At 42.0% G+C, this 26,605-nt stretch overlaps 1 protein-coding gene across 1 annotated transcript in view; it reads right to left on the reverse strand.

Moving 5' to 3' along the window:
• Positions 1-408: 408 nt before the first annotated feature.
• Positions 409-26,605, reverse strand: part of LOC124722970 — a 464,760-nt gene continuing 438,563 nt past the window's right edge. Inside the window, exon 15 of the mRNA XM_047248137.1 lies at positions 409-1,647. Within this exon, the coding sequence (XP_047104093.1) occupies positions 527-1,647 (1,121 nt within the window). The 3' untranslated portion in view covers positions 409-526. The remainder of the gene's footprint in view (positions 1,648-26,605) is intronic.

Raw genomic sequence — 26,605 nt, forward strand, 5'->3', positions numbered from 1 at the left:
TATGCAGTAGCTACTCTTTCTATGTACTACACATCAGTGATAAAACAGAATATCATTGCTGAAATTGAACTGTTACATTCTAAACTACAAAAATCAATATAATATTTACCAGTTACCATGAGTCTTCATTATAAATAATTACTACCATCGTTATTACAACTGACATATAAAATGGTTTGCCAAAACAAGAGGTTCCATGAAATTTGTGTTACAGTAGATAATGATTCTTGGCTCTGCAAGACTTTCAACATTTAATTGAAGAGATTTAAGATCTACAGTCAAATAAACAAAAAGAAAGTATAAATAGTATGAGCTCTTTTTGCATAAGAATAGAGGTGTGCGACATTATTCACAGTCAAGATAGGTATGTCACTTATGACTATGTATCCAGTCTGAGATAGCATTTATTGACATCCTTCTACAATTGTTAACAGAATCATGAACACTGTTTATAGATAGCAAAAGTTTCAAACTGCTTACCGACAAATAAGATCCTTCCTTCATAAGCTTCTGAAATACTTTTATTTTAGTTGCCACTAGATTTTGACTGAGACTGCTTCCTTTGTTGCTGCATTTGCTGTGTTCTTGTTTCCTGAACTGCTGCAACCAATGTTCTTACTGCTTCTTCATGGCCCTCAAAGCTGTCTGCTTTCTTCAGGGCTCCTCCTTCTCCCCTGGTCCCAGCTGTACTCTGGCCTCCCCCATCACTCTGTGGTCTGCATTCAAAGCCACCTCTAAATGCATCAGGATCTCTACAAAATTTACTGTAGCTCTCTCTTTGCTCTTCAGTGCTCCGTTTCTTTGGAGGAAATGTTTCCCATGATCTTTGTTTCTGCATTAACCTGGCTTTGGTTGCTTTACTACTAGTTCCAATGACTACAACTAATGTTTTTCTATCTCCTAAATCCATTGACGATCTTCTGCTATTAACCGAAACTGTGCTTAATGTCAAACTTTCACAAGAATTCTGTTTTTTGGACTTATCTTCTCCAGTTTGTTCCTCTGGAGTATAAAATACATTATCTTCTGTGTCAGATGCTGGGTACATCCTAACCATTTTACTGAAATGACCCCTCTGCCTGTGGGGTGATGACGGTGTGCTAGCTACAGCACTAGGTTCACGATGCACCATAGCTCTTACAGCTTGCTTTGTTACACTTCCCCCTACTGAACCATCACTGACAGGTGATGTTGTAGCAGTTGCATCAAATATTCTTTGATATTCACTTTCTTCATTTACCATTCCTGCTCTGTCCTCTACTTTATCACCAACTGATCCTGGGCGAATGGCACGTCCCACCATTGTAGCTCGACCCATTGTATCGTGCAACTTGTCTTTTAAGTGACTGTCGAGCCTTTCACGTCCGTCCGTGCATGCTGCAGTCCCCATCAAATCAGGTGCTGTCATGTCTTCGTGGTGAGACTGAGGTCTCCTGGAGGATGTTGGTGGGGGAGGAGGAGGCAAATGATGGTGTGTATGAAGATTTGAACTGAGAGATTGTTCAGAAACTACACAAGGATCAGATCTATCACTATCCCTTGAACCTAAGACTTTTCCACTTATAGTATGGTAGAAGGAAGCAACTTTTGACGATCCTTCACGAGAGGTAGTGCTACCGTACCGACAAGATGAGGATTCCATTTTACCTGTGGAGTAAGGATTTATTATTTAATATCTGTTATCTGTTACTAAAAGTCAAAAATAGGACAGAAGATAATACAAAATGATTTTGAATTTGATCAGAGCTTAGCATTGATGAATTTTGGTTTAGAAGTAATGCATCACTCCTGTCCTCAAATAGAATCTTCAGTTTTATTCGTTTCTTTGCCATTCCATATACAGAACTTCCACGAGTTCTTACTGATGTACATGTTTCCTGAGGTAGAGTCTGATTCCACTTTTTACTGCCTTAAGTTATTATCATTCAGATCACTAAAATGTCTATGGAAACTCATAAAACTGTAGAATTCTGAATATATTTGAAATTCTTAATGTAAACATGTAACTGATACATCTTCAGTTACTTCTAGTGACTGTTTTGTTAGATGTGTGCAAAATCTATTTCTATCTTTACTTTGATAATGTTTTAGAGCATTCTAATAATAAATGTGGATTCAGACAGTTCTGAAACAGAGAGAATAACCTTTTGGGGATATGGAGGCTCAGTCCTAAGAATAAATGAACTGATTAGTGGCAGTATTATGAAAAGGGTATGTTGAGTCACAGACAGGCACAACAAAAAGACTGCTAAACAAGCAATCTTTTGGCCAAAAGACCTTCTTCTGAAGTAGACAACACACAAACAAACAAACAAACACCACACACACACACACACACACACACACACACACACACACACACACACACACACACACAAGCCCATATCAATTCACATATGATCACTACCTCTGGTTGCCGAGACCAGACTGTGAGCAACGGCGCATGTGGGAGAGGCAGCCTGGGTGGTGCGGTAAGGAGGAGGCTGGAATGGGGAGTGGGAGGGATAGCAGCGTAGGGGTCGGGGACAGTAAAATGCTGCTTGTGGGAGCATACAGGGACATGGTGGGCAGAGGTTTGGGCAGCTAGGTGCAGATGGAAGGTTAGACAGAGGGTTGGCAGGGTGGGGAGGGGGGGAGGGGAGAGTGGAGAAGGAGAGAAGTAAAAAAGACTGTGAGTGTGTTGGAATAGAATACTATGTAGTACTGGAGTGGGAACAGGGAAGAGGGTAGGTGGGTCAAGCATAGACTAACAAAGGTTGAGGCCAGGAGGGTTAAGGGAACATGTGACATATTGTAAGGAAATTTCCCACCTCTGCAATTCAGAAAAGCTGGTGTTGGCAGGGAGGATCCAGATGGTGCAGGCAGTGAAGTAGTCACTGAAATGCAGCATGTTGTGTTGTGCAGGATGCTCAGAAACTGGGTTGTTGAGCTGTTTTCTGTCCACAGTTTGTCGGTGGCCATTCATGCAGACAGACAACTTGTTGGTTGTCATGCCCACATAGACTGCAGCACATCAGTTGCAGCTTAACTTTTAGAACACATGACTTTTTTCACATACAGCCATGCCTTTGAAGGGATAGGTGATGCTTGTGACCAGGTTGGAGTAGGTGATGGTGATAAGACACAGGGGACAGGTTTTGCATCTAGGTCTATTAGAGAGATAAGAGCCAGGAAGCAAGGGGTTGGGAGCAGGGGCAGAGTAGGCATGGGCAAGGATATTGTGCAGGTGTAGTGGGTGGTGAAATACCACTATGGCAGGGGTGGGAAGGATAGTGAGTAGGACATTCCTCATTTCAGGATACTACGAGAGGTAGTCGAAATGGCACTGAGTCACAAGGGGAGTGCTCCTTTGTCAGACTTTTGGAGGTGGTATGTGATTGAAGAGATAAGGCACACTGCACATACATTTCTATGAACCTTAGCCTCTCCATATCCTATTCCTTTTGTCTAAGTAGAGAAGAAAATATGACTGTTGGCATGCCCTGAAATGTCTCTAATCACTCATATCTTTTCCTCAAAATACTGCATTATGACTTTTACACAGTATTGATTTGACTGTAATGTGATCTTGTAGGATTACACTGTGTACAATGAGTGTATGTACAATAAAGGACACAACAGGGATACAAAACATGCAGTATCACATATTTTACTCATAGCAACAATTCTGATCAGACTTGCTAACACAAATGATAACATATACAATGCCTAACACAAATGATAACATATACAATTACTAAAAAATTTATTATCAGATGAATTTTAACACTATAAGATTCCTTACCATCAGATAGACCTTAAGCATCTACAGAAAGTTCCTGTATTTTTATAAGCAGACTACTTATTAACTTGATACCATAGTACCAAGGCTCTTTTAAATGGTGGGGATGTAGACAGTGTCACATATGGATGTTGGATCAGTCTAGGAGGCATGCACAGATAGTCTAATAGCAAGGTGATTGCTCACAATAAGTTGGAAATCCAGGTTCCCTTAAGCATCTACAGAAAGTTTCTGTATTTTTGTAGGCAGACTACTGAGCCAGTCCAGGAGGTGTGCACAGATAGTCTAATAGCAAGGTGACTGCTTGCAATAAGTTGGAAATCCAAGTTCAAGTCATGGTCTAGCAAAAATTTTCATGCCACCAACATGTGAACATCTGCACCTACTACAGCTGACATCAAGTTATTCACATTTAGTGACTTTATTTAGATCTACCTTTTACAAGAGTTGTCAATTGGTGGGATATGCTTCTTAACTGGTTTATCTGAATGTTCTGACTATGGACACATATTTAGAACCTGTTAGAACTTCAAGTTTAACACATATATTTCGGAACGACACAACAACACATATAAGTCACAGAGTAAGTTGACAAGTAAGACATGTGTACACGTTATCATTCGAATGAGCACTGAGTCCCAGTCTAGTGGCCACTGCTTGGCTGGCTGCTTAGGTGGCGCAGCTGCTGCATGGCTGGCAGACAGCGCCGCACGTAGAGGACGTGCGTAATTGCGTGGCGGCACTTTGAATGATCGGCAAGTCACAACACTTTTCCCCCCTTTGAAATTGTTGCACTGGTCTTGATGGAGGTGTCCTGGAGATGGCTAATGTCCATAGGTGTTGTTTGACTCGCCGTAAAGTCTCGAGGAGGAGGCTTCCCGTACGGACGGAAGTGTCCCTGATGATAACGGGTTGAGATGACAGGAGACGTAGGGGTCAAATCTGCTGAGGCCCCATGCACCAATCTGCCCATTGCGGCAAGTCCAGTTGATATGACAGGAGACATGGGCGATGTGTCGGCGTCCGTTGGAGGAGGAGGCGAGTAGATTTGCTCTGACAGAGGATGGTCCTTCGGTTCCTGCATGGGCACGTCTCCTGGTGGCGTCCGTTCTGGCACTGGCATCGCAATGACGGTGAGAGGGCTGCATTGTGAGTATTGTGAGCTGCCAAGATCCCGAGTGTCAGGTAGAGCCAAAGGTGCTGTGGCGGCATTCGGAACAGGTGTTGCTGGCACCCGAGGCCGAAGCTGGTCCGAATGACGCACTGCAACACCCATGTCCGTCTGGATTTCATACAGGCATCTGCCACGGTGTCTTAAGATGTGGCCCGGGCTCCATTTTGGCCGCCTGCCATATCCCCGTACCCAGACGAGGTCGTCGGAGGTGAACCGGCCAAGTGAAGGCACCCACGGCCGTGAGGTGGGAGGCCGCAGAAGATGAAGTAGCATGCGGGGCTGTCAGCCATGTAAGAGCTCAGCCGGGCTGTGGTCGCCCATGGGGGTAAAACAGTAAGGCGCCAGAAACTGGAGAAGCGCATCATCATCAGCAGAAGAAGTCAGAAGTTTCCGCACCTGAGCCTTAAATGTGCGGACCAGTCGTTCGGCCTCACCGTTGGATTGTGGATGGAATGGCGGGGCCGTGACAGGCATAACGCTGTGACGAGCACAAAAATCCACAAATTCGGAAGAGGCAAATTGCGGACCATTATCGGTAACAAGAGTAGAGGGGAGGCCTTCCAAAGAAAACATGCGGGCGAGAGCACTGGTGGTTGCCGCAGTGGTAGGTGACGTGCAACGGACAATGAAAGGAAAGTTAGAGTAGGCGTCAATTACGAGGAGCCAATAAGTACCTGAAAAGGGTCCCCCAAAGTCAGCATGAATGCGCTCCCAGGGCTTCTCAGGCGAAGGCCACGGTGACAAAGATGACTTCGGGGCAGCGGCCTGTGATGCACAAGGGCCGCAGGCAGCGACCATGTGTGCTATTTCAGAGTCGATGCTAGGCCAGTGCACATGACAGCGCGCCAGAGATTTTGTGCGAGACACACCCCAGTGCCCTTGGTGAAGGAGGCGCAAGACCGAAGCACGCAAAGACACAGGTACCACAACACGCGCTGAAGCATTGTCAGTGGAGAGGAGGATAACACCATCCCTAGCTGTGAGGCGGTAGCGCAAAGTGTAGTAGTTCCGCAATGAATCAGAAGTCTTAGCAGGCGGGCGATCTGGCCAACCCTTCTGAATACAGCGTAAAACCCGGGAGAGGGTAGGGTCAGAACCCGTAGCAGCCGCCAGCCTGTCCCCAATGATGTGGAACCCGTCCACAACCCACTGCTTGGCAACATCCAGGTGGAAACACAAAAGTTCGTCCCTATCAAATGCCTGATCAGGACCCATGGGAAGGCGAGACAGAGCATCAGCATTCGCATGTTGAGCCGTTGGCTGGAAATGAATCTCATAATTGAAACGGGACAGGTAAAGAGCCCAACGCTGGAGGCGATGTGCAGCCTTGTCGGGAAGTGACGTTGATGGATGAAACAAGGAAACAAGTGGTTTGTGATCTGTAACAAGAAGAGATTTTGAGCCATAGAGAAAAACACCAAACTTATGAAGAGCATAAATGATGGCCAAAGCTTCTTTCTCAATTTGAGAATACTTTTGTTGGGCATCCGTGAGCATTTTGGAGGCATAAGCAATGGATTGTTCCGAACCGTCAGAAAAACGGTGCGCAAGGACTGCACCGACCCCGTATTGAGAGGCGTCTGTGGCAAGAACAAGATGTTGGCCAGGTTGATAAGTAGCCAGGCACGGGGCTTGTTTCAGCATAGTCTTCAACTTCTGGAAAGCCACATCACATGATGAGGACCAGTGAAAAGGCACGTTTTTATGCAACAGGCGATGCAACGGCTGAGCTACCGAAGCTGCAGATGGTAAAAACTTCTGATATTATGCTATTTTCCCCAAGAAGGCCTGCAGTTCCTTAACAGATGTAGGGCGAGGAAGGGCATCGATTGCAGCGACAGTTTGTTGAAGCAGACGAATACTATCCCCTGAGAGTTGAAACCCCAAGTATCCCGAGAGAGTTGAAACCCCAAGTACGTGATAGATGCCTGAAAAAATTGTGATTTCTGAAGATTACACTTAAGACCGGCAGTCTGTAAGACATGAAAAAGTGTGCGGAGGTTCTGAAGATGTTCTTCAGTGGTGGAGCCAGTGACAACAATGTCGTCCATGTAATTGATACACCCAGGGACAGGGAGCAATAATTGTTCCAAGAATCTCTGAAAGAGAGCAGGGGCGCTAGCAACCCCGAATGGCAAGCGTTGGTATTGATAGAGGCCGAAAGGTGTGTTAAGGACCAGAAACTGCTGGGAAGCAGTTTCGAGAGGAAGTTGATGATAAGCTTCTGACGGGTCAATTTTAGAAAAATACTGGCCTCCAGCAAGTTTAGTGAACAGTTCTTCAGGACGGGACATAGGGTAAGTGTCGATGAGGCATTGAGCATTTACAGTGGCTTTGAAATCGCCACAGAGACGAATATCACGATTTGGCTTAGCAACTACAATGACAGGAGAGGACCACTCACTGGAAGTGACAGGAAGCAAGACCCCTGAAGCAGTGAGACGATCCAACTCCCATTTTACCCGATCACAAAGGGCCACAGGAATGGGCCGAGCCAGAAAAAACTTAGGCCGAGCTGTGAGTTTGAGCATGATATGAGCTTCAAAGTCGTTTGCACGGCCTAACCCAGGAGAAAAAAGGGATGAAAATGTCGTCGACAAGGAATCCAGTTGAGCATAAGGAATAGCATGAGAGACAATATTGACAGAGTCATCTATGGAGAACCCAAAAACGCGAAAAACATCAAAACCAAAAAGATTTTCTGCGTTGCTCTGGTCGACCACAAATATGGGAGCAGTGCGAATGATGGATTTGTAAGATACCTCAGCATTAAACTGTCCCAAGAGAGAAATCTTCTGTTTATTGTACGTCCGTAATTGCCGAGTGACAGGGGACAGGAGTGCAGAACCCAGCTGAAGATACGTCTGAGAATTAATTATAGTGGCAGCAGAACTGGTATCCACTTGCATGCGAACATCTCGACCAAGGATTTCGACAGTGAGGAATAACTTCCCTGAAAGGGAAGAAGTGCAATTGACAGACAACACAGAATCAGAATCAGCGTCATGTTCATGAACATCATGTATGCGGTCGGATTTGCAAATGGAAGACACATGACCTTTCTTTTTGCAATTGTGACACACAGCCCAATGTTGGGGACAATCCTCGTGTGAATGTTTCGTAAAATACCGCGGACATGAAGGAAGTTGCCGGGTGTTTTGCTGCAGTTTCTTAGCGGGTTGTTTACGGCTAGGCCGAGGCTGCGTGTGGGAGCACACTGCGGACACGTCGGCCGGCATCGTCAACAGCGCACAGAGGTTGTATGTCCCCGACATCACCCCATGCCTCTATTTGCGCCCCAGCGGTGCGAGAAATTTCAAAAGACTGTGCAATGGAGAGAACTTCATCTAGAGTCGGATTCGCCAACTGAGGGGCACATTGCCGAACTTCTTTGTTGGGCGCCGACCGGATAATAGCATCCCGTACCATGGAATCGGCATAGGATTCCATGTGAATGTCAGTAACAAATTGACACTTTCGACTGAGGCCGTGAAGTTCAGCAGCCCAAGCGCGATAGGATTGATTTGGTTGTTTTTGACAACAATAAAAGGCAACACGAGAGGCTACCACATGCGTTTGCTTTTGAAAATAGACAGACAGAAGTGAGCACATTTCAGCAAAGGACAAAGATGCAGGATCCTTCAAAGGAGCCAAATGCGACAACAACCGATACATTTGAGGTGAAATCCAGGAAAGGAACAGAGACTTACATGGTTGTTCATCCGTGACATGAAATGCCAAGAAGTGCTGTGGAAGACGTTTTTCATAATCAGACCAGTCTTCCGCCGTCTCATCGTAAGGAGGAAAAGGAGGTATAGCCAACGACGAGAAACGCCCCGCATTTGACGAAATCGCGAATCGCCACTGTTATAAGCGTTTCCTGTTCAAGGAGATTTTGCAATAGTTGCTCTACAGTAGCCATGGAACCCTGTGAGTCAACGGTGAAAAGGAAAAATCCACTACCTCATCGCCAATTGTTAGAACTTCAAGTTTAACACATATATTTCGGAACGACACAACAACACATATAAGTCACAGAGTAAGTTGACAAGTAAGACATGTGTACACGTTAGCATTCGAATGAGCACTGAGTCCCAGTCTAGTGGCCGCTGCTCGGCTGGCCGCTTAGGTGGCACAGCTGCTGCATGGCTGGCAGACAGTGCCGCACGTAGAGGACGTGCGTAATTGCACGGCGGCACTTTGAATGATCAGCGAGTCACAACAGAACCCACTCTGAATTACCTTTTGTCATTTATGTTATTGTTGAATAAAATTGTATCAGTTTTCAGGCTGCCTCATTTTGAGTAAAACACCTGAGTTTTCAATGCTTATCTCCACCATCACTGTAAGGAGTATGATTGCAGCAATATGCACCAATCAGAAAGTGCCAAAACTATATATTTAACTGGAAGATGAGTTGAACAGCTGATAGTAGCTCTGGCCTGCCACTGGACTGAATGACGTCAATTGGCATGAACGGCTGGTGCCACATTTGAAACTGCTGCTCCCACCTCCCTACAAGCATCAAGCACCCATCTTGGCTTTCTTTCAGTATCCAAAGCCTACCCCCACATCCTACTAAGTGTGTATCCCTGGTCTCTGTTAAAATTGTTGCTGTTTATTCTAATTGTGGCCACCCTCTAATAACAGAACATGAATATGTTGATGCAGGAGCCAAGACTCTCATCTTTTCAAACTGTATTTTGTGTCTGTTTTCCAGACAATGCTCAGCTATGGCCGACTTGTCACGCTCCCTTTGTTTAATATGTTGTTTGTGCTTGCTACAATGCTCCACAACTGTGTGAATTGTTTGACCTATATAGATGCAGCTACATTCATAAGGGACACCATACACATTGAGAACATGGAAGGCTATGTCATCTGTAACAGGGTGCAGCACATCTCATATATTGAGGGCAGGCTGGACCACTGGTCCCAGACCATGTCTCTGCAGCACATGTCCTAACCTGCTGCTACTTGCCACAATGAATATTGTGACATGACAGATGACACAGCAATGGGATCATCACTGTCTTTGACAGTCACAGATATTTTCATGCGGCTCTTTCAGGAGCGAGCCCTGAACTCTGTGGCAATGCATCTGCCTTGCTTTCTAAATATGGCCTCAAGGTGAAAATGCACTGCAGCAGTTCATTGACCAAATGAATAGTGTTGATCCCAACACTAAATTTACTATTGCATTGGTTAAGGATGGCAAGCTGCCACTCTTGGATGGTTTAGTTGAGTGGAAGGCAGGTGGCCAGCTTGTTCATTTAGTGTACAGGAAACCAATGCACACTGACTGATACTTGAACACCAAACTATGCACAAGAAAGTGGTCATGAACACATTAGTACACAGAGCAAAGATTATTTCTGACAACAAGTACCTACAGTCTGAATTTCAGCATTTGAGACATGTGTTCAGAGGGAATAGTTATAGGAAATGAGACATTGCAAATGCTTTCAGGTGCCACCAGTGTAGGACGCCTTGTGAACTGGCTGAAGGGCACTATGTAGCAAGTTAGGATGTGTGCTGTAGAGACGTGGGCTGGAGCCACTGTTCTGGCTTGCCCCCAGTATACGAGATACACTGCATACTGTTAAAGATGACATGGCTGTTCATGTGGTCGGTGTGTACGGTGTCCCTTGAAAATGTGGCAACATCTATATGGGTCAAACAATTTGCACTGTTGCAGAGCACTGTACTGAGCACCAGTGACATATTGAACAAAGGGAGGTTGACAAGTTGGCCCTAGCTGAGCACTGCCTGAAAAATGGATGTATAATACATTTTGAAAAGATGAGAGTCTTGGCTCATGCATCAACATATTGGGATTCCATTACAAAGAGAGTGTCCAAGATAAGAATAAACAGCAACAGCTTTAGCAGAGATCATGGGTACACACTTACTAGGCATATGGTCGAGTCTGGATACTGAAAGAGACTAAGATGGATTCTAGACACAGGTATGCAAGAGTGGCAGTATCAAACATCGCAGCAGCCTCTCGTGCCATTTGCTGCAACTCAATACCACTGTGGATCAGAGCTGCTGCTGCTATGAGCTGACCAACCCACCTTCTGCATATACATCATTTTGGCCCTCTCTGATTGGTGCCAAATGCTGCAAATGTGCCCATACACGGTGATTCAGCTGCCCCTATCTACGGGTTTTATGCAGCCCGCAATGCCTTCAAAAACCACACATGAGATTTTCTTATCCTCTCATTCACTTTGTACAAACTATTGGTCCTAAAAAAGTGAACAGGACCTTTTTGTAGGAAATTTAGTGTAATTAAATTTTACTCTGGAATATATTTTTGCTGGAAACCACAGTTTTTGAGTTATTCAAGAAAAACATGTCTGAAGGGCACTTTTGTATGGTTCAAATGGCTCTGAGCACTATGGGACTTAACATCTGAGGTCACCAGTCCCCTAGAACTTAGAACTACTTAAACCTAAGGACATCACACACATCCATACCCGAGGCAGGATTCGAACCTGCGACCATAGCAGTCGCGCAGTTCCAGACTAAAGCACCTAGAACCGCTCGGCCACTCCAGCCGGCTGTATGTGTTTCTTGAATAATTAAAAAACTACAGCCTCTAGCAAAATTGTATCCCAGTACAAAATTTAACTACATTAAATTTCCTACAGAAAGATCGATTCATTTTTTTCTGTAGGACTAATAGTTTGCATGTAGCCAGCAAGAGAATATGAAAATCCTGTATGTGGTATTTGGAGTTGCAGATTGTATAAAACCCGTAGGTAGGGAAAACCATGTCAGCCCCAGCAGTCAGTGGTTTTTACTCCTGGCAACAGTAGCAGGGATAGCCATCAAAAGTTCAAGTGTTTTATTCAAAATTGTGGTACCATAGATCGATACCACCCTTACCGGTTTCACAGAATAGAGAGTATACAGAACAGAAACTCAGCAGCTAAAATCCATGCACAAAAATTTAGTGTGCATGCATGAAGTCTGTGATATTGAAACCCAGTCACCAGCTGTGATTGACGCCAAAGGCAAATGGATATTTTATTTTTTAATTGTGCATTTTAGCTCCTGGGTTCACCTACAGGTAAACAGTTGTTTGATGTACTGTAGAAACATATAATGAGCAGTAGTAAGAGAAAAGACAACACAGGACAGTATCGAGCGATTCCCATGAAGCAACTGATAGCAGTACATAAGAAAAATGAGTTTTCTGATTTTCTTGCTGTAAACAGTAAAAGCTCATTAAACTGTAAAGAATACTGTATGTAAATGATGCAATGCTACATCAACTCCTGTGGTTAATTATTCAATAGAGGTACTCCTTTTTCTTTAAAAAATTAATAATGACTTGTTTCATGTTTGCACATATTTGCTACTGTATATAATACTTCTCACACAATCCTGAGGAAAATAATTGTCATATAAAACTGATTTATTTTGTGTCTTAATAATTTCATATCACAGCTTGATGATGAAGTATCTGTTTTTTTGTTATGGGTTGTAGTTACTGTGATACTTAATTTACAAGTATTGTGTAACACAGAATTTGAATGGTTTGCAGAAAAATATGTGGTCACTGGCTACTTTACATCTGGTTAATTTTAGGTGCACGTTGCTGTATACTAAATGTAGCTAACATATTGTAATCATTTTTAAAGTTGGAAGGAAAGCCAATTTCACACAGTATGGAGAAAATAGAAATTAAAGAATTTTATCTGAGCATGCTGCCTGAGTGTACAATACACAAGTAGCCTGCAGCTCACAAGGGACAGTTCTTACTCATCATCACTGATTTTGTCCAAATTTATGGAATATGCAGGGCTTGGCCAGAAATAAAAGGGACAGAAATGGAGACTCCAGATGGCCAGGCAATTAAAAGAAAATAGAATTTCTGGCATGGCTCAGATGAGGGACGAGCCATTTACGGTAGTTCAATTTCGAAGCACTGCATGGCAAGTGGAAAGAGCATTGAACGGTAAGCCAAGGTTCACAGGTTTGAGCCTGTCTGTGGAAACAATTTTATCTTTTCTTTTTTCAATTTTTATGTTACTTACACTGCAGAATAAATAGAAATAATGTTTAACATATTGTATTTGTTACTACTTTCATAACACCCATGGAAAGGAAAGGCAAACAAGAATGTGGGATTCCACATAATTTTCCAGGAGGTAATTGTAAGCTGTACGCGAGAACTTCAGATATAAAATTAGATGGATTCATTATTTTCTGGTTGATTATTTACACTTGATGGAGCTATATTTTTCGTGAAAACTGTGATGAAAAGTTCAGCGAAGTAAATGCACATGTCTTGAACTAGTGATCATGGTTTATTGTAGTACTTATTACTGAAAGAAAATTATGAAGAACAAGACATTCTACACCAACAGTTACAAAATGGAAAAGCTGAACACATCACATATTTAGGACAAAGTTAGGCAAAAGTTTCTATGTGACATTTATCAATCACCATTTATTAATTGAATAAGATTCATATTATGTAATATGTTAGAGTGAACTTATAGGTCTGGGCCTAATTCAAAACAGTTGTGTAAATAAAATTTTAATAGCATACTGGCTTCATTTAAAGTAATGCTCATGCATTACTTTCTGGTTGAAAACTTGAACAAAAATTCCAACACTGGTGTATAACCTGAAACTCCTGCAGAGTGCTGAATAACAGCTGTTTCTGTTGGAATTGAAGTTGATTTATTAGTTTACAATCCCAGAAATGAAAAATGAAGTATTAAAATAAAATTGCTGCAAGGAAAGTACTGATATTTGTACAAAGTAGCTTCATTGTCATCTAAAGTGAAAAGCAGTGGCAATCCACAGCTTAAACAAGTGAACAATAATTAATTAAACATCTCATCTGATATGTTTTTAAGAAATGATTTATCACACCTTGTTTCATTAGCATTCCCTTTCATAAAAGTTTTCATTTAGTTGGTTAAATTAGTTCTGTTTCATAAGAGTGTCCATTTTGAGCCATAGTAGTAAGCAGCTATCGTTTCGTGTTTACTCAGTTTCAACATGGCATCGAGTGCAATGCTTGGCTTCATATGAATCAAAAGAGCTGCCCCCAGCTTTCCTTTCTGTATATTTTGTGTTCTGTGCTAGCATTTCACAGTTGGCAATGGAAATGCATGTTTCCAACAGATAGCAATAGCGGTCACACAGGGATCTGGTGGATCCAATGATTCATGGCCACGGAACGATGCCTTCACCAGCTCCGACTACAAGCACCCTCTGCCACCACAATATAGGATGGCTGGTTGTGGTGACGTGGTCCAGTCTCAATCCCAGTCTTTGAAAGTCTTATGTCTTGCCAGCCTTCAATAGTTCGCTCGTTCACTAATAGCGGGAGCTATTAAGGATGCTCTTTTGCTTCTTGTAATAGCTGGATTTTATTGCCGTTTGTTATTTTCTAAAATTTCTTCACAATGCTTGGAGAAAGCTGCAAGTTAAGTAAAACTTCTGTTTACTCTATTTATGTGTTCACTAATCATTTCTGCTCCTGTCCAGCTTCCCTACGATGACCTTTCCATAGCCCACTTCTCCTTACTATTGTGTACGTGGCAGTACACAACAAACCTGGCAAGAAGATGTTTTCGTTTCCACATGTGACAGTCTTCAAGTCTTCTTGTCATCTTTTTGGTTGCTTTTACCTGTTGTGGACTTGTATTCTGTGTTCCATGTGTTTGCTTTACTTGTACTATTTATGTTCTAGGTTCCATGGCTGCTTTTGCACCCTTTTTTCCTGTGCTATCTTGTATTGCTTTTTGCATTTTTGTGTATTGCTTAGTTCAAAATGGTAATGACACCGCAGTCACTTGCTGCACCACCTGCCATAGATCTAACTCGGGTTATTCACATTAAGAGTCAACAAATGGCGCAACTGATTGAAGTAATGAATCACTTCATGATGGCACAGATGGCTTCCAAAATGATGGTGGAACCAACAGCAGCACCACTGCCCACACTGCCTGTGTGTGTACTGCCACTTCAAGAGTTTGACGAGATGAAGGAAGACTGGAATGAATATCTCATACAGTTCAAAGCACACAGCACAGTACATAGTATACAAGGTACTGACAATCTTTCTTATTTCTTGGCCATGGCAGGAATGACTGTTTATAGACTGTGGGCAAAACTGTTTCCCACTTTGCACCCAGAACATGTAAAATATGAGGAACTATTACAGGTGCTTACAAATTTTTATGAGGATAGGGTTCAAGTGGCGGGTGCTCCTTGCAAATTCTTTAGGCTGCATAAGCAACAAGGATAGACATACTGTCAGCGAGTGACTCATTTTCAAGTCCTTACTAGACAGTGTAGGTTCAAATGTTACTGTCGCAAATACCACAGTCATGCAATGATTCACGATGCTATCACACACAGTGTGGCTGACTCTGAAATTGGGGAACAGTTTCTTCAATACCCAACCCCTTCTGCAGATTCTTGATTACTGAAATTCCTGTGTATAATGGTCAAGAGATTCCCATCCTAGGCACTTGTAGCCTTCCTCCAACTTTCCAAAATTTGATAATGTCAGTGACATTTACACTGCTGAGACAGCTGCTGAAACAGTGCTAACATTTTTGGTCTAGAATCTTTCAGTTTGCTTGGATTAAACTTCCAGGACAATGTATTTTTTGTTACTTCCTTTGATCCTTGGGACAGTGTTGCTAAATTACATGCAGAACTTCAGGATTTGTTTTCTGAGGGTTTAGGCAAAGCTAGCAAGTTTGTTGCCCATGTCACAATGAATGACAATGCACAGCTGCGTTTTGTTCAAGTTCGTCCTGTTCCATATGCTCTTTGAGAACAAGTGGTTCAGGACTTACTGCTTTGCAAGACAATAAGTTTGCAGCAGCCATTACAGACAGTCAGTGGGCATCCCCTCTTGCTATTCTAAAGAAGCCATCAGGCATACTCCAGCTGTGTGCCAGTTTTAAGAAAACTGTGAATCCTCAAATGCTTATTCCTTGCTGTGACTGGAAAAATTAATGGACAAACTGGGTGCTGGGCATTACTTTTTGAAACTTGACTTGCACAATGCTTACTTGCAAATACCTCTGGATGAGTAGTCGGAACAGGTCTTTGTCATTAATACTCATCTTGGTCTCTTCAAATTTTGCGATTTCCATTTGGCAATGTTTCTGCTCCCACCATAGTTCACTGCTTTCTGGAGCCTTTCTGCTCAAATTATTTCAGGGCTAGGAGAAATAAAGTTAATTGTTGGGTGTTATTACTGGCCACCAGGTTCCTCTGTGACAGTTCTAGAATCATTCAAATGGAGTCTACACTCTGTATCGCAGAAGTACCCGGATCATGTTATATTAGTCCATTTGCAATTTGACATTGAAGCTTCAGTGACTTTGCTCAGCTGTAGCACTTATGAATTGCTTGGCAAACTTATGCTGTGCACCTTGCACTGTACTCTGACTGTGTATAATGGTCAAGAGATTCCCATCCTAGGCACTTGTAGCCTTCCTCCAACTTTCCAAAATTTGATAATGTCAGTGACATTTACACTGCTGAGACAGCTGCTGGAACAGTGACTTCAACCTACCTAGTATAGACTGGGATGTCTACGGATTCATTACAAGTGGTAGAGACAAGCTGTTGTGTGAATTACTTTTGAACACATTATCCGAAAACTGTCTTGAGCAGCCAAATTGACAGCCAACGCGTAATGGAAATATTTTAGATCTGGTAGCCACGAACAGACCAGACCTCATCGATGGTGTCAGTGTTGAGACAAGGATTAGTGATCATGATGTTGTCATTATGACTATGGTTATGAAAGTTAAAAAGTCAGTCAAGAAGACTAGGACAGTGTTCTTACTAGAAAGAGCAGATAAGCAGTTGTTAGCATCCCACTTAGTAAATGAATCGACTTCATTTACTTCCGGTACGATGGACGTGGAAGAATTATGGGCAAATTTTAAACACATTGTAAATCACGCATTGGACAAGTATGTGCCAAAAAAGTGAGTTATGGATGGAAAAGACCCACCGTGGTTTATCAGCGCAATTCGGAGAATGCTCAGGAAGCAAAGACAGTTGCACTCACGGTACAAGAAAGATCAGGGGAATAAGGACAGGCAAAAGTTAGTAGAGATTCATGCTGCTGTAAAAAGAGTGATGCACGAAGCATACAACCACTACCACTGTCATACCTTAGCAAAAGACCTTGCTGAAAACCCAAGGAAATTCTGGTCTTACATAAAATTGGTAAACGGGTCGAAGGCTTCATCCAGTCACTCACTGATCAGTCTGGCCTGGCAATGGAAGACAGCAAAACGAAAACTGAAATTTTAAATTTAGCATTTGAGAAATCTTTCACGCAGGAGGATCGTACAAACATACTGCTGTTTGAGTCTCGTACAGATTCCCGTATGGAGGACATAGTGATAGACATCCCTGGGGTTGTGAAGCAGCTGAATGGGTTGAAAATAAATAAATCGCCAGGTCCTGATGGGATTCCAATTCGGTTTTACAGAGAGTACTCTACTACATTGGCTCCTTACTTAGCTTGCATTTATCGCGAATCTCTTGCCCAATGTAAAGTCCCAAGAGACTGGAAAAAAGCACAGGTGACGCCTGTATATAAGAAGGGTAGAAGGACGAATCCTCAAAATTACAGACCAATATCCTTAACATCGATTTGTTGCAGGATTCTCGAACATATTCTCAGTTCGAATATAATGAATTTCCTTGAGACAGAGAAGTTGCTGTCCATGCATCAGCACAGCTTTAGAAAGCATCACTCCTGCGAAACGCAACTTGCCCTTTTTTCACATGATATCTTGCGAACCATGGATGAAGGGTATCAGATGGATGCCATATTCCTTGACTTCCAGAAAGCATTTGACTCGGTGCCCCACTGCAGACTCCTAACTAAGGTATGAGCATATGGGATTGGTTCCCAAATATGTGAGTGGCTCAAAGACTTCTTAAGTAATAGAACCCAGTATGTTGTCCTCAATGGTGAGTGTTCATCGGAGGTGAGGGTATCATCTGGAGAGCCCCAGGGAAGTGTGGTAGGTCCGCTGTTGTTTTCTATCTACATAAATGATCTTTTGGGTAGGGTGGATAGCAATGTGCGGCTGTTTGCTGATGATGCTGTGGTGTACAGGAAGGTATTGTTGTTGAGTGACTGTAGGAGGATACAAGATGACTTGGACAGGATTTGTGATTGGTGTAAAGAATGGCAGCTAACTTTAAATATAGATAAATGTAAATTAATGCAGATGAATAGTAAAAAGAATTCCATAATGTTTGAATACTCCATTAGTAGTGTAGTGCTTGACACAGTCATGTTGATTAAATATTTGGGCATAACATTGCAGAGCGATATGAAGTGTGACAAGCATGTAATAGCAGTTGTGGGGAAGGCGGATAGACGTCTTCGGTTCATTGGAAGAATTTCGGGAAGATGTGGTTCATCTGTAAAGGGGACCACTTATAAAACACTAACATGACCTATTCTTGAGTACTTCTCAAGCGTTTGGCATCCCTATCAGGTCGGATTGAGGGAGGACATAGAAGCAATTCAGAGGCGGGCTGCTAGATTTGTTACTGGTAGGTTTGATCATCATGCAAGTGTTACGGAAATGCTTCAGGAACTCAGGTGGGAGTCTCTGGAGGAAAGGAGGCATTCTTTTCATGAATCGCTACTGAGGAAATTTAGAGAACCAGCATTTGAGGCTGACTACAGTACAATTTTATTGCCGCCAACTTACATTTCGCGGAAAGACCACAACGATAAGATAAGAGAGAGTAGGGCTCGTACAGAGGCATATAGGCAGTCATTTTTCCCTCGTTCTGTTTGGGAGTGGAACAGGGAGAGAAGATGCTAGTTGTGCTACGAGGTACTCTCCACCACGCACCGTATAGTTGACAGAACCAAATTTATGTGACAGAACAGCACCAACGCCATAAGAGGAAGCATCCACAGCAAAGATCACCAGATTGGCTGATCATAAACAACAAGCCATTGATCAATAACAAAGCATCTTTCACTGTGTGGAAAGCAGCGAATGACTTAGGCAATGTGTCCACTTGTTTTTCAAAAGGCAAACTTCCCTTATATATGAATACCTGTAAGACAATGTGAATAAATAAGATAAAAAAATAGTGTCACATTAATCAATGAATGGTAAACTTTTGGAGTCTGTTATATAATTTAAATACTTAGGGTAATACTTGAAAGTGAAATGACATGAGAAAAACACAATAAAATATGAGTGCAAGAAGCAAATGGAAGGGTTATCATTTTGTGAGAATTCTGGGAAAGGTTAGTACATCTATTAAGAAAAACCATGTCAAGTTTACTGTACAAATTATTTTGGAGCTACACTTCATTGTCTGCTGTCCTTATCTAGCTAGTCCGATGAAATACATTAACCCTAGAGTGGGCTTGCTGATTTTTGTAACACGAGTGGGTGTGTGGCTTACTTTGTACACATGTAAAGAATAGCTGTCTTCGTGTTACCATGGTAAACATGTATGAGCAAAATCACACTTTAATCTTAGCTTAATCAAAAATGATAAGATAAACTTATATTACATGAGCTAAATCACTGTTTAATTAAACATAATGAAACAAACTTTCATTGTATCACTCTATTGCCGCGTACAAGCATTACCCCCTGCGATGACCCTCTCAGAGAATTAACCAGCATAGTTGCATCAGATCCCTGTCAATCATTTATTTTATTACTAATGAAATTGTAGACAGCTCCCTCATTGTGGGACTGTGCTGCTAGCTTGAAATCTGGGTAATTTTCTTGCACAGACCACAATTTTTTTATCACCTAGCTTGCTTTGTGTTTTATGTTCCTGCTGCTCACTTGGACATATGACAACACAACGTATCTTTCTATTAGCTGAAGCAATGATGAAGGAATAGGTATGGGCTTACAATTGTAAGACAACGATGGAACGCTACACAATGACGTTTTTTGTGGTTGGCGCACTTTATACACAGGTGCACCAAGCCTGCTCAAGGGTTAAACAACTTCAGAGGCATATTACACAGAATGTAACTGGTTGATATAGGTCACACAAAAATATAACAGGAATCATCACAGATCTTAAATGGGAATCATTTGGAGAAAGAGAAGAGTATTTTGAAGAAACCAAGTTTTAAATTTACAAAACTAGTATTCTGTCATACATACAGCTTGGAGTCACTATATGGGAAAGCTCAAGCACTAAGGGAACAAAAGCAATGGTCACATTGCAAAATAAACAAGTTAAAATCATTTAAAAAGCATCTGCATTATTCAGAAACTAGTCTAGGAATCTTGACCCTTACATTTATTTATAGATAGAAAACAATAATGTTTGTGTTCTCTTAGTCTTTCACTGTGGCATGCCTGAATGAAATCTTCTCAGTTTGCAAGCCACATGATTTCTGTTGTGTACTACTTTCTACATAACAGTAAGGAGCAGTGGCATTTGCTTTAAAGTTGTTGACCAAAGCTCAATGTAATTATTCACAAATTGAAAACAAGCCTCTTGCTGTTGTATACGGTATAACTAAGTTTCACCAGTATGTCTTTGGCAGAAAGTTTTACTAGGTGACTGACCGTAAATCTCTTCAATATTTTTTAGCACATCTCAGTAGGTCCCAATTCACACAGGCAGAAGCCAAAGCGGCAGGCTTTTCTTTTGTCAAATTACCAATATGAGAGTGCGTGTCAGCCCACTAAGCGTGCCAACGCAGATGCTCTTTATCACCTCCCTGTTGAATCAGACTCAGCATTTGATGAGTTCTATGCTTCTTGTTCTACACTAATTCACAAGACATAGATGCTTTGCTTTGATTTCCAGTTAATCACCAAAACATTGACATGCCACAGCAGTGGTTCTCGATTTGTGGTTTCTGTTGCATGACATCCACACTGGTTGTCTGCATTCAGACAGTTTTGTAGCTCTGTGGGTCAAGATATTTTGTCCACTGGCATGCCCTTTCAGCTGACCAAGGTGTCATTTAGTTTCACTCCGATAATGACAAGTCACGTGTTGTGGTTCCCCAGTGTTTGACATGCTTCGTTTGCTACACCGGGCTCACTGGGCTATCATACACACAAAGCAGATGATGCAATATCACTGTACTTGACACAATCTGCATGCACAAATTGAACAGTTGACTTCCCAATGCCAAGCTTGTGCTGAACATCAGTCAGCTCAGCCTCAGAAGTTCTTTGAACGGCCCAATCCTCAAGCGCCTTGGCAACATTGCACTTGGATTTTATGGGTTCTTACTGGAGTATGAGTTGGCTCATTGTTGTTGTCACTTTCTGCAAATTGCCCTTCTTGGTTAATATGCAATCTACAACAGCTCGTTCCATAATCCAGGCCTTGTCGTCGATCTTTTGCCTCGAGGGATTACCTCAAGTGATTGTGACTGACAACTGACCACAATTTCTTGCCGCCGAGTTTGAACAGTTTTGCGCCACCTCTGGCATCACCCACATTATGAGTGCACCATTCCACCTGCAATCCAATGCCAAATCTGAATGCTTTGTATGAAAATTTAAGCAACAGATGGACAAACGCCATGTCTCTTGCACGCAGGATCGAGCTCTGTCGCTCTTCTAGTCTTCCTACCACTCTCAGCCATGCAACAGACCGTCGCTGGTGGAGCACGGATGGTGCCACCAGCTGTTTCTTTACTTGTTGCACCCACTACTGTGCGTGGTGCCCACTCTGACCAGTCAGGCAAAGTATCACACTAATGATTTAGTCTTTTACAGACTGTATAGTGGCTGGAGGTGCCGAGAATGAGGCACCATCGTATGATTTCTTGGACATTCTATAATTTTAGTGCAGGGACTGAGAGGATTGCTGATATGCCACCACAATCAAATTCACACTTGTGAGTTGCACGATCCTGTGACAGGCTTTGTGCTGCCTAGATACAACAGCCCTCACTCCATCCAGCTCCCGGGGACTCTGGGGACTCCATGCAGTAGGTGTCAGTCCTGGAGCCAATAAAACTTGATGCCCTTTTGAGATCATCACCAATTTGACAGCCACCATTGAGTGGGGTTGGACCTCTCTTCCCAGCAGCAGTCCCACATGCTGCCTCGGATCCCTATACAGTTGTAGACACGCATCTGACTTTCTTTGCTGCTCCGCCTCTGGATGTGGGTTCGCACCCTCTGCCCAACTTCACAGCTGGCGTTTCCAGATGGGATCGGAGAGTATGCCGGGGTGTGGACAGGTGCTCGGCACCAGCCTCCATTTCAGCTACTGTCTTCTCATTGCCATCTGCATCCAGCCATCTCTCCAGTTGTTGTTCACTCATCCATAATACATGGTGATGGTGAGGAGGTTTGGGGGAAGGGATGTGGTTTCCCAGATTGATACCACTCTCACAGGCATCTCACAGTTGGCAATAGAAATGCTTGTTTCTGACAGCTGCCAACAGCAGTCATGCGGTGACCTGGCAGATCCAATGAAGTGTGCCAACTAAGCCGTGTCTTAAGCAACTCTGACTATGAGCATCCTCTGCTGCTGCAATATAGGCTGGCCAGCAGCAGCTACGCAGTCCAGTCTCAGTTCCAGTCTTTGACAGTGTTCAGTCTTAGTCAGCTTTCAACAGTTCTTGTGCATTAGTAGTAGGGGCCTCATGCTACAGGATGCTCTTTAGCTTATTGTAATATCCACACTTTATTGCTGTTTGTTCTTTTGTAAAGTTTCGTCATAATGCTTGGAGAAAACAACAGGTTAAGTAAAACTACTTTTTACTGTATTTATGTGTTCACAAACCATTTATGCTCCTGTCCACCTTCCCTACAGCAACAGCTGCTGCACATATTTGTAGCTCACCTGTGCTTACCATTAAACAACAAATTAGAGGCAACTGGAATATTCTGTGACCAGTCAAAGGCTTTTGACTGTGTGAATCACAGCATTCTTTTAAGTAAATTAAAATATTATGGCATCACTGGTAGTGCTGCAAGTGGCATATCTTACTAATAGAAAACATAGGGTGTCATTATTTAACACTTCAGCAGTAGGCAATCAGACATCATGTGACTGGGAAGATATTACATTTGGTGTACCCCAAGGTTCCATACTAGGTCCACTACTTTTTCTTGTGTATATTAATGGCCTGTCATCTGTTACATTACCAAATGCCATGTTTGTCTTATTTGCAGATGATACAAACATTGTAATAAATAGTAAATCAAATATAAATTTAGAAAGGACAGCTAATCAAATTTTTACTGAAATTAACCTGTCCAATATCTTATGTGCTGTACTGTACATGTAAGATTTACTGGACCAATAAATACAATACAATACAATACAATAAGTGGTTCATAGCCAATTCATTGTCATTAAACTTTGAAAAGTCCCACTATATGCACTTCAGAACTTCCAAGAGATTTCCTTCTAGTCTGTGTATAAAATATAATGACATGGAAATGGGAGAAGTTGAGAGTGTAAAATTCATGGGACTACAACTTGATAATAAATTCAGTTGGGAGTGACATACTAACAAACTGCTGAAGCACCTAAACAAGCCTGTGTTTGCAATGCAAATGATGTCAGACATAGGAGATATAAATATAAAAAGACTGGAATATTTGCGTATTTTCACTCCATTTTGTCATATGGTATCATATTGTGGGGTAGCTCCACAAACCAAGAAAAAATGTTTAGAGTACAGAAGCGTATAGTAAGCGTAATGTGTAGTGTAAATCCAAGAACATCATGTCGAAACCTATTCAAAGAATTGGGCATGCTAACCACAGCTTCTCACTATATTTATTCTTTAATGAAATTTGTTGTAAATAATACATCTCTTTTTCCAACTAACTTCTTAGTACACAGTATCAATACTAGGAATAAGAACAATATACATAGAGAATTAAAATCACCTACTCTTGCACAAAAAGGAGTCCAGTATTCTGCAATGCATATTTTCAATAAGTTCCAAGCAACCATTAAGAATTTAGTTTCAGACAAGGCACAATTTAAACATAATTTAAAAGAATTTTTGGTGGCCAACTCCTTCTAGTCCATCCATGAATTTCTCAACAATTGCAGTAGACCATTTTAATGAAAATTTATTATACTTTAATTTTTGACACTACATGGTTGTAACAACCAAGTAACTACCTACTGTGTGAATGATGGATGTATGGAAAGCAGATGTAAGTCTTAAGTCTGTAAATAGTGGAAGTTTAATTTTAAATCTTGTACATAATTTGACTGTTCTTAACTGAGGATCATTGAAATGAATAATTTACTTTAATTTTTGACAATACTTGGTTGTAATAGCCAAGTAACTAGCTACTGTGTGAATGTTGGATTTAATGAAAGCAGATGTAAGTATTAAACCTGTAAATATTAGAAGTTTAATTTTAATTCATGTATATAATTTTACTGTTTATTGACTGAGGATCATTAAAATTAATGAAACTCAAGTTTTTCTAATTACATTTTTGTAATGTGTTCATGTGACATATTCCACACCCAGGAGGATCCCCTCTTTTGTGCGTCTATGGAATGAATAATTAATCTAATCTAATCTAAATGTAGAAAGTAGCACACAACAGATATCATGTGGCTTGTAAACTGAGAAGATTTCATTCAGGAATGCCACAGCAAAAGACTACAAGAATACAAACATTATTGTTTTCTATGTATAAATAAATGTACCCCCCATGAACCATGGACCTTGCCATTGGTGGGGAGGCTTGCGTGCCTCAGCGATACAGATGGCCGTACCATAGGTGCAACCACAACTGAGGGGTATCTGTTGAGAGGCCAGACAAACATGTGGTTCCTGAAGAGGGGCAGCAGCCTTTTCAGTAGTTGCACGGGCAACAGTCTGGATGATTGACTGATCTGGTCTTGTAACATTAACCAAAACGGCCTTGCTGTGCTGGTACTGCGAACGGCTTAAAGCAAGGGGAAACTACAGCCGTAATTTTTCCCGAGGACATGCAGCTTTACTATATGATTAAATGATGATGGCATCCTCTTGGGTAAAATATTCTGGAGGTAAAATAGTCCCCCATTCAGATCTCTGGGCGGGGACTACTCAAGAGGATGTCGTTATCAGGAGAAGGAAAACTGGCGTTCTACGGATCGGAGCGGGGAATGTCAGATCCCTTAATCGGGCAGGTAGGTTAGAAAATTTAAAAAGGGAAATGGATAGGTTAAAGTTAGATATAGTGGGAATTAGAGAAGTTCAGTGGCAGGAGGAACAAGACTTTTGGTCAGGTGAATACAGGGATATAAATACAAAATCAAATAGGGGTAATGCAGGAGTAGGTTTAATAATGAATAAAAAAAATAGGAGTGCGGGTTAGCTAGTACAAACAGCATAGTGAACGCATTATTGTGGCCAAGATAGACACAAAGCCCATGCCTACTACAGTAGTACAAGTTTATATGCCAACTAGCTCTGCAGATGATGAAGAAATTGATGAAATGCATGATGAGATAAAAGAAATTATTCGGGTAGTGAAGGGAGACGAAAATTTAATAGTCATGGGTAACTGGAATTCGTCAGTAGGAAAAGGGAGAGAAGGAAACATAGTGGGTGAATATGGATTGGGAGGAAGAAATGAAAGAGGAAGCATCTGGTAGAATTTTGCACAGAGCATAACTTAATCATAGCTAACACTTGGTTTAAGAATCATAAAAGAAGGTTGTATACATGGAAGAATCCTGGCGATACTAAAAGGTATCAGATAGATTATATAATGGTAAGACAGAGATTTAGGAACCAGGTTTTAAATTGTAAGACATTTCCAGGGGCAGATGCGGACTCTGACCACAATCTATTGGTTATGAACTGTAGATTAAAACTGAAGAAACTACTAATTTAAGGAGATGGGACCTGGATAAACTGAAAGAACCAGAGGTTGTACAGAGTTTCAGGGAGAGCATAGGGGAACAATTGACAGGAATGGGAGAAAGAAATACAGTAGAAGAAGAATGGGTAGCTCTGAGGGATGAAGTAGTGAAGGCAGCAGAGGATCAAGTAGGTAAAAAGATGAGGGCTGGTAGAAATCCTTGGGTAACAGAAGAAATATTGACTGTAATTGATGAAAGGAGAAAATATAAAAATGCATTAAATGAAGCAGGCAAAAAGGAATACAAACGTCTCAAAAATGAGATCGACAGGAAGTGCAAAATGGCTAAGCAGGGATGGCTAGAGGAGAAATGTAAGGATGTAGAGGCTTATCTCACTAGGGGTAAGATAGATACTGCCTACAGGAAAATTAAAGATACCTTTGGAGAGAAGAGAACCACTTGTATGAATATCAAGAGCTCAGATGGCAACCCAGTTCTAAGCAAAGAAGGGAAGGTAGAAAGGTGGAAGGAGTATATAGAGGGTTTATACAAGGGCGATGTACTTGAGGACAATATTATGGAAATGGAAGAGGGTGTAGATGAAGACAAAATGGGAGATAAGATACTGCATGAAGAGTTTGACAGAGCACTGAAAGACCTGAGTCGAAACAAGGCCCCGGGAGTAGACAACATTCCATTAGAACTACTGATGGCCTTGGGAGAGCCAGTCATGACAAAACTCTACCGTCTGGTGAGCAAGGTGTATGAGACAGGCGAAATACCCTCAGACTTCAAGAAGAATATAATAATTCCAATCCCAA

This window comes from Schistocerca piceifrons, chromosome X (genome assembly GCF_021461385.2).
Source record: "Schistocerca piceifrons isolate TAMUIC-IGC-003096 chromosome X, iqSchPice1.1, whole genome shotgun sequence".
Taxonomy (NCBI): Eukaryota; Metazoa; Arthropoda; class Insecta; order Orthoptera; family Acrididae; genus Schistocerca; species Schistocerca piceifrons.